The 9,453-nt window shown below is 44.1% G+C and overlaps 1 protein-coding gene across 1 annotated transcript in view; it reads left to right on the forward strand.

Moving 5' to 3' along the window:
• Positions 1 to 9,117, forward strand: part of MALRD1 (MAM and LDL receptor class A domain containing 1) — a 1,363,691-nt gene extending 1,354,574 nt beyond the window's left edge. The window contains exons 39-40 of the mRNA XM_063925153.1: positions 276 to 338; positions 8,882 to 9,117. Coding sequence (XP_063781223.1) covers positions 276 to 338; positions 8,882 to 8,953 — 135 coding nt within the window. The 3' untranslated portion in view covers positions 8,954 to 9,117. The remainder of the gene's footprint in view (positions 1 to 275; positions 339 to 8,881) is intronic.
• Positions 9,118 to 9,453: the final 336 nt, after the last annotated feature.

Raw genomic sequence — 9,453 nt, forward strand, 5'->3', positions numbered from 1 at the left:
CAGATGTATTAACCTGGAGAAGACATAAGGAAGTGATAAACCAGTGATAAGTGCAAGGTGATAAACGCACCAGCCAATCAGCTCATAAGTGTCCATTTGCACGTTGGAGCTGATTGGCTGGTATGTTTATCACCCTGCACTTATCACTGGTTTATCACCTCTTTATGCCTTCTCCAGGTTAATACATCTTTATGTAGGTAAAGCGATACATCCTGCATTTCCCAATGGTGATGTATTTATTGCATTTTACTGACAATTTACTTTGTCTCTTTCAGTTTTGTGAAACTGTGCATCCTAATGTCCAAATAAGTGTTTTTCCCTGGAAAACAGCCAATGAGGTAACAGTGCAATGTTGTTCATCCACTGAAAATATCATTAATAACATGATAAAAATCAGTTTAATGATTAAAATGTAGTACTTACTGTAATTCTCTCTTCATTTTAGAAATGAGGGTGAGCAGGAGGGTATGGGACTTACTGAGGTACATAGCACAGCCCAGTTAGGAGTTTATTTTTAATCTCTAGTCTGTGTTGACCCCAACAGTATCCGGATTTTAGGTTGACATGGATTAGATCGACAGTCAATAGGTCGACCACCATTGGTCGACGTGAACATGGTCAACATAGGAAAAAGGTCGGCACAATAAAGTGGTCGACTCGGGTCAGGTAGACACATGAAAAGGTCAACATGACTTTTTTTTTTTTTTAAATGTGATTTTTAACTTTTTCATACTTTACCATCCACGTGGACTACGATTGGGAATAGGAACCTCGAGCAAAGCGAGTCATGTAAGGAGACGCGGTACACTAATTTGGGTTCCTGGTAATGTTACGCAAAAAAACTACACCAAAAAGTTCAAAAATGCCATATTGACTTTTTTATGTATTGACATGTCCCATGTCGACTTTTTATTGTGTTGACCCTTTCCACATGTCGACCATGTCCGTGTCGACCAATACTGGGCAACCTATTGACTGTCAACCTAATCCATGTCAACCCATTGATCCATAACAGACCCCAACAACCTCCTATATGAATGGGTTAAATTAAAATGAGTACAGTTACATACGCCCAGGTAACAGGTGAGCAGCTTCAGCACAAAGTGGGCATTTCTGCTGGATCAGGGCATGGCTTGGGAATAGGTGGAGTTTTTTGGGTGGAGTGTCCCTATTTGACGTTATTGGGAAGTATACAGTGCCACAGAATGTGGGTGTTACTGGGTGGTAATGGGGGCAATTGCACTTAAGAGAAATGTCCCGTGGACATGTGGTAGGCTTCCAGCCAGTGTTGCCACCTAGTTGTGTCTATGCACATGCACAACATGTTCAGTCATATCTTCTGCACCTAGAATGAGGGGAAGGGGGTGCACAGGGAAAGTGCCTCAGGTCCCCATCTCTCAGGGACCCCCCCAGCCTTTACTTACAACAGCAGTGCAGGAGAGCACAACAAGCTGTAGAAATTAAAATAGACAGCGAGGGTGGAGTCAGAGCAGGGGGACAGCACTGCATGGCACTGCACAGTCAGTGCCAGCAGCATGGGAGAGAGCAGGGGAGGAGCTGCTGCAGACTACAATGTAAGGTATGAGGGAGGTGGGGACACTATATTGTCTGTCAGTCTGTATAAGTGTGTGACTGTATGTATGTGTATGCATGCTATATACATAATATTATGGGCATCATGGATGGGGTAATGGTTAGCATTACTGCCTCACAGCACTGAGGTCATGGGTTCAATTCCCACCATGGCCCTAACTGTGCAGAGTTTGTATTGCCCCATAAGCGTATTTATAATGAATGCAGCCAGATTATACCACATGGTGCTCCCGCAAGTGGGTCTCTCCTGCTCCACAGCGCCATCTTCTCTTTGTCATCTTTGTTGTGCATGTGCCATCTACCCAAATATCACTGGCAAGATGGTACCCCAGACGAGGAGGGTCCCGCTTGCTAGTGCACAAAATGTGGTAAAATGTGCGGTTGAGGGTGGGTGGCCACAGCGGAGGGGGCCCGCTGCACATTGTGTGACTGAATGTATGTGTATGAATATATTTATGTATGTGACTGTATGTGACAGTATGTGTATATGTGTGTGACTGCATACATGTGTGAGAATGTGTGCTACAGTATGTATATATGTATATGTGTGTCTGTGCTGTACATACAGTATGTGTGTGAATATTATGTGACAGTATTTATGTATGTGTATTTGTGTCTGACTATGCATGTATACATACCCCCCCAACCATCATTTTGGTGGGACAGTCCTGTTTTTCGGTTACTCTGGCATTCATGGGCTGGAGAAAAAGTGAAAATGGAAGCCCAGCAGCTAGGGAAGCAATGTGCACTTCCCCAGCGTGAAATGAAATGGGGGTGACATGTGCGTGCCCATGGCTTGCACACAAGGTCCCAATCCAATCCCCCTGTCCCAAACATTGCACTTTCTGTAGGTTTTAAGTGGCTCGAATCCCCCAAAGCCGCAATCCAGCATTGAGGGGTAGGTAAGTGAATTACTAGAGATGATGGGGGTCATTCCGAGTTGATTGCTAGCTGCCGTTGTTCGCTGCGTAGCGATCAGTGGAAAAACCGGCTAATCTGCGCATGCGTATGCTCCGTAATGCGCACACACATTGTATGGGTACAAAGTCCATTGTGGTTTTGCACTGGTTCTAGCGACGATTCCAATCGCACCAGCCGGCCGCAAGGAGATTGACAGAAAGTGGGCGTTTCTGGGTGTCAACTGACCGTTTTCAGGGAGTGCTTAGAAAAACGCAGGCGTGGCAGAAAAAACGCAGGCGTGACTGGGCGTTCGCTGGGCGGGTGTGTGACGTCAATAGCCGTCCCTCCGTCGTTAGAATCAACGCACACGAAGAGTAACTTCAGGGCTGGACTTGTTTTGCACAGAACGATTTTGCAGGCGCTCTGCTGCACAAGCGTTCGCACTTCTGCAAAGCGAAAATACACTCCCCAGTGGGCGGCGACAATGCGTTTGCACGGCTGCTAAAAACTGCTAGCGAGCGATCAACTCGGAATGACCCCTGATAGCTGCTCTCGCGGCCGTAGATTTCTGTAGGATCCCAGAATTACAGCAACATTACGGTAATACAGTAGTTCATTTTGTGTCTGCTGTATTATATGAGTGAGTTTAGCGGTAGCGAGTTACTGCCAAATAGTTACACTTTAAAAAATGTGATCTACAGAACAACAGTCCAAGAACCAAAACATTCTGTCCATCTACCTGAGCCATAGACATAGACAGAGCTCACTGCATGATCTCTATTACATGGTGCTACCAGCCTCATCCCCAAGGTCTTTGAGGTGTTGACTATTTGCATGGGGAATGATTTGCTGTGAAATGTAATTTAATAGATTGCTTGCTTGGGAATTGTTTCTAGAGCACAGATTGGAAATATGCACCTTAGGGCAGGAGCGCTTAAGCGGCATCACTGAGAGATTGGATCTGGAGAGCACGAGGAGTGGTACTTTGGTCACTTAGCCAGTAAATTATATCGTGCGCTATAAACCATTGTCAGAAATGTGCTTTTTTTTTCTTTACCTCTAATTCATTGATGGCGTATTCCTAGTATTACTGTATATAAAGGCTAAAAGAAAAATGATGACTAGTTGTATTCTTTTACACCCTAATAACAAGAGGTACCTGTGAGGGGTAGCACCTGGATGCCTGTTATTTTAGGGATCACTGATCTGCTCTCACTGCAATACAGGACACTCCAATTCATATGTTTTCCACACTTCAGAGAGTAAAGCAGATTATTTTTATCATAGCAATCAGTGATTAATCACATACGTCCTAGCTGCGCCCACCTTGCGGTAGGTGACCCTAACTGACCCATGAGACACTCTTCTTTTACCTAGTGCCGGCCTGGCCAACCTGTGGCTCTCCAGCTGTTGTGAAACTACAAATCCCAGCATGCCCTGCCTCAGTTTTATTAATAGGGAATGCTTAAAACTGTGGCAGGGCATGCTGGGACTTGTAGTTTCACAACAGCTGGAGAGCCAGAGGTTGGCCAGGCCTGATTAGTGTATACGAGACTCCGACATATAATATAGACAAGTGACCATGTCTCTTTCCTCCTATGACTTATTTTTGACTGAATAAGCAGTCCGTCTGCTGAGTTGATTGCAGTTGGCTATAAAAAAGTGATGGTGCTATCTGCGTAATCAAAGGGGCGTTGGCGTTTTGATGCCTTTGGGGCTAGTACTACGGGTCCCAGCTCTATTAATATCAAATATAGATAAAACCAATAAACTTAAGTGTACTAAATGTATGGTTTTCTTACCACAATAGTGGAGCGGTTTCATTATTCCGGCGTGGGCAGGGTTTGTTTGCAGGAACGTTTGTGTTGTGTAGACCCTACGCGTTTCACCAAGCCTTGAGGGCTTCATCTGAGATGTTTTTTATTTGCTCTTGTGTCCTTTAAATACCTTAACAATTAAATGTAAAAATAAATAGATTGTAGATCATTTTGTTTTGCCGCTTTTCTACATAATGGTAACTTAGTTCTAGATCCATTTCAATAAAAGTCTTTAACAAAGTAGATTACACTTGATTTCAGTATCTGGCCTGAAATAACCACTCAAAATGATATTCATTTTCCAGAGCTACAATTGATTTAGCTCTTTAGCTCTTATAAAAAGTGTTTTAAAAAGTGCTCTTTTAGTATTACAACTATATACTAAAAGAAAATAAACTTAAAATTGTCTGTAGATGCTCCTGCATTGCATGCACAGAAAGAAAAGAATATATTGGCAGGTGTATGCGGATTGCAGTCCGTCTGCCGCTATCTGTGCCATTGGTATCATACTCGTCATCATCATCACTGTCCACATGCACCAGCCTGTACTTTGCACAAGACTTTCTGCCACATCCCTGCAGTATCATCACAACTATGTTTAGCAAATTCTTTGTGGACAAGGATAGTTTGATTTCAGCCAGGGTATCTTACATGCAGCCTACCGTAAAGAGATAAGTTGCAATTTTGCATGGCCTTCCTTAATCACTAGAAGCTTAGGGCCTAATTAAGACCTGACTACGCATGCATATGGATCATAATGCGCAGGCGCGAGGCCGAACTGCAAAAGAATAGCGCAAAAATTTTGATCGCTAGGTGTAGGCAAGGTGATTGACAGGAAGAGGGCGTTTGTGGGTGGTAACTGTCCGTTTTCTGGGAGTGTCAGGAAAAACACAGGCGTTCCCAAGCGTTTCCGGGGCGGGTGTGTGACGTCAGCTCCGGCCCCGATCAGCCTGTTCTCACCGCACTGTAGCAGTAAGTCCTGGGCTATGCACAGACTGGAAAAACGGATTTGCAAATGTCCGCTGTCTGGCGAAGTTTTCGCACGCCGTACGCATGCATTCGCGCACTTGCACGGGGCGGGTTTTCACTCCCTATGGGCGGCGGCTATCTGATCGCAGCCCTCTGCAAAATCACAGAGAAGCGACCAGGTCTGAATTAGGCCGTAAGTTTGGACATTCTTTTCTTATCTCTTATTCTCATTCTCTCATCTGTATCTCCAAATATCATTACAAATATTTCTTCAAACGTATAAAAAAAAATTATGCTTTTGTAGCACCAGTGGTTTCTTCTTTTTGTTATTTCAAAGTCGCATAATACGTTTTGCTAACCGACCCAAATATTTCTATTTATGTGGGATGGTGCACAGTATTGTATGGATCAGTGCCTAACAAATCCTGTTTTAAATTCAGAATCTACAGCAACAAAATGTGAAAAATGTACCGGAGGCTGAATACGTTTTAAGGCACTGTGGGGGTCATTCAGGTGCGGTTGCTCCTGACACCATCAGCAGAAAGTACTGAATTTCGGTACTTTGTACATGTGCAGGACATTCTGCGTGTGCGCAGACAGGTCGTGCTGCATAGGACGCAGTCCAACATTAGACCGTCGAGGGCAACGATGTCATTCCAGGGATCTCTGTCGCAGGATGGAGATTTCCTGGCCTTTGCGATGGCCAGCTTGCGCGGCACCATGGGTGCTGTTACCCGCCCAATGGTGGGTAGTTTGATCTAATGCTGCATCCTAGTTCAGCAGGAGGCATCTGCATGTAATAGATGCCTCTGCTGCATCACCATACAGCGCTTCCAAGGAAGCAGCAGTGATAGCTAAACCAACCGCACCTGACTAACCCAGGTGGGAAAGATTTTCCTGGCTCAGTGCTCGGCCAAAAACGCCTTGTTTAATGAAATTTTAATACGTCTGTATTTTACAATGTCAGTAAGCCATTATATGATTGGCCTGAGCCTGCAGCAAGTTGCATCCTGAGCAGGTGTTATTGGAAGCATATCCTACAAGCAACGTGGTTTGCAGATACATATAGTACATACCTCTGTGGTTCTTTTAGACATCTCAGGGGCTGAGGCAGAGGGTTTTATGGCTGTGTTTTTACCCTACGCATAACTGAGATGATGTTAAGTTGCACTTTGATTGCATCTACGCTTACTACAGTATGATGATGTAAAGTTGCACTTTGATTGCATCTATGCTTACTACAGTATTTGGACTGTAGCAGTCAGTGAGGACGTGTCAACGGAACTGGGACTGTGAAGACTTGGACATACAGTAAGTGAGGTTACACCTATCTCCAGGTGTATAATTTGGGGAGAGGTGCAAAGGTGCGCTAATTATAATGACTAGTAGCAAACCAAGTGCACAGAGAGTAGAGGCAATACATGAAACTCTGGGTACGGGGGAATATATGCATTTGTTTCCATGCACGCAGTTTGGGTGCAGGCATTCCCAATTTCCGGACAACTCTTCCTTGGGCCCAAAATATCTATATTATGTATTGTGTTCTATCTGAAAATGTTTAGTTAGCTAAATATTATTTTACATGAAGCTTGGTGGACATTATTATTATCATTATTATTAATTATATGATGCCACAAGGATTCTACAGCTCATAACAAAGTACATAAACAAAGAAGCAAATATAAGAAAATAGCGACATACAGTACAAGACAATGCAGGACAAGTACATGGTATATAAACATTGCTGCATCAGGGGACAGGGCACTGAAATAAGTGCCAGGGTGGCAGAAACCAAGGGTTAGATGGTAGGGAGTATGGATTAGAAGATAGTCGAAGTAATAGAAGGAAAAGCACATGAAGTGAGAGGGCCCTGCTCGTGAGAGCTTACATTCTAAAGAGGAGAGGCAGACAGACAGGGGTGACACAGATGGGGGAGACAGTGAGCTGGAACAGAGGGTTAGGAGGATGAGAGATGGCTGGGTTAGGTGAAGAAGTGGGTCTTGAGAACCTGTTGGAAGTTTTGTAGAGAGATGAAAAGTCTGAGGGGAAGAGGTAGAGAATTCCAGAGAAAGGGAGCAGCACGTGCAGAATATTGGAAGTAGGAATGGGAAGAGGTAATTAGTAGGCAGGAGAGGCGACGTGTCTTAGTGAAGCAAACAGGCCGAGCGGGAGTGTAAAGGGAGATAAGGTCAGAGATGTAAATGAGAGGAATGGGTGAGTATGGGAAGCTTGAATTGGATTCGGAAGGGTAAGGGGAGCCATTGTAGGGCTAGTAAGAGAAGTGAGGTGGATGTAGTGCGTTTGGAGAGGAAAATGAGCCGAGCAGCAGCATTGAGGATAGATTGGAGTGGGGAAGCTGGATAACCAGGACTGTCGAGACAAACAGTGGGTCCAGCTGATATTGAGGGGATGTGGCCAAATAAAGAAGGTATGATCACATCCCTAGATAGATGTTTCAAACTGTGGAGAGCAATACAGTACCAACCAATCAGCTTCTGCCATTTTTCAAATACAGGGGCAAATGCAGCACTGTATCTGGGTGCCAACCTGCCCTGTGAAGCCATTGCCCACCCGCCTGAGTACATACCGTTATAAGTCTGCACCCATCGGGGTGGGTAGGTGGGCCTGCCATTTCCGGAGAACTTCTGCACCACTCCAAGCATCCTTAGGACGCTCAGATCAGCTGTAGGGAAAGTGTACTGAATGGCACCCGCTAGCCAGATGCACAGGCTGAGAGGGTGCCACTCCCAGGGCACTGCACCCATTGTAATGGCATCGGCCACGCCGCCCACCTTACAGCCCTGAGCATACGGGGAGGTAAAGTGGGGAGAGGTAAGAAAGCAAGCAATCAGGCCCTAAGTGTCAGTTTACAGGCCATGGGGGAGATGTACTAAGCCTTGAAAAGCGATACATTTTACCTTTATAAAGTACCAGCCAATCAGCTCTTAACTGCCATGTTACTGGCTGTATTTAAAAATTGACAGTTAGGAACTGGTTGGTTGGTAGTTTATCACCATGAAATTTATCACTGTTCAAGGCTCAGTACATATCCCCGCTTTTGGAAAATAACAGGATCTGATTGGTTGGTACTTTATTTCTCTCCACTTTATCATTCTCCAAGCTTCGATATATATATGTCCCACAGTCTGTAAAATGGAAGTTAGAAGCTGATTAGTTGGTACATTATCTTACTCTATATTCTCTTTTTCCAAGGTTTAATACATCTGCCCACATCTGTAAAAAAGAAACAATGAAATATAATACGAAGAGGCGAATTTGTCTCCCACGACAGCTGGTCCAGGCCCTTTTGTAGTACCCTGATAATTTGTACCCCCACCTTCCCCCCAGTGCCACCTCGCGGTGCCCCTTAGGGTCACACAGACATCTACTGCCCCTCCATTCATTTTTAGCAGTAGCAGGATAGTGGAGAGGGAAAAGTGTAACTGACTGCTCCTCCGCCATACTGTTCATTTCCTCTTTTTGGGGATAACTGAGTAAATATGCTGTCATTTGTACATTTTATTTGATAATTATTTAAAATACTTTGTCAGACGTCTAGATTCTAAATTTATTTTTAATTAAATCCTTATTTTATCTTCTAGAACTGCAAGAAAGAGTTGAAGGCCTGCTCCTTTCCCAACCCGCTGTATGGCGTAACAGGAGAAAACATATAATTTCCATGTCACAATCATCTTGTTTGGTGCTGAAATTTTCTTGAGATGAGTTATAATATCATTTACAGCTGCAGTGATTGTCAGTGTAAATACCACCTGCTGTTCCAGATACACAGTCACAAACAAATGCCGTCTAAGTTACATACACTGCTCAAAAAAATAAAGGGAACACTAAAATAACACATCCTAGATCTGAATGAAAGAAATATTCTTATTAAATACTTTGTTCTTTACATAGTTGAATGTGCTGACAACAAAATCACACAAAAATTATCAATGGAAATCAAATTTATTAACCCATGGAGGTCTGGATTTGGAGTCACCCTCAAAATTAAAGTGGAAAAACACACTACAGGCTGATCCAACTTTGATGTAATGTCCTTAAAACAAGTCAAAATGAGGCTCAGTAGTGTGTGGGGCCTCCACGTGCCTGAATGACCTCCCTACAATGCCTGGGCATGCTCCTGATGAGTTGGCGGATGGTCTCCTGAGGGATCTCC

This window comes from Pseudophryne corroboree, chromosome 5 (assembly GCF_028390025.1).
Source record: "Pseudophryne corroboree isolate aPseCor3 chromosome 5, aPseCor3.hap2, whole genome shotgun sequence".
In the NCBI taxonomy this organism is placed as follows: domain Eukaryota; kingdom Metazoa; phylum Chordata; class Amphibia; order Anura; family Myobatrachidae; genus Pseudophryne; species Pseudophryne corroboree.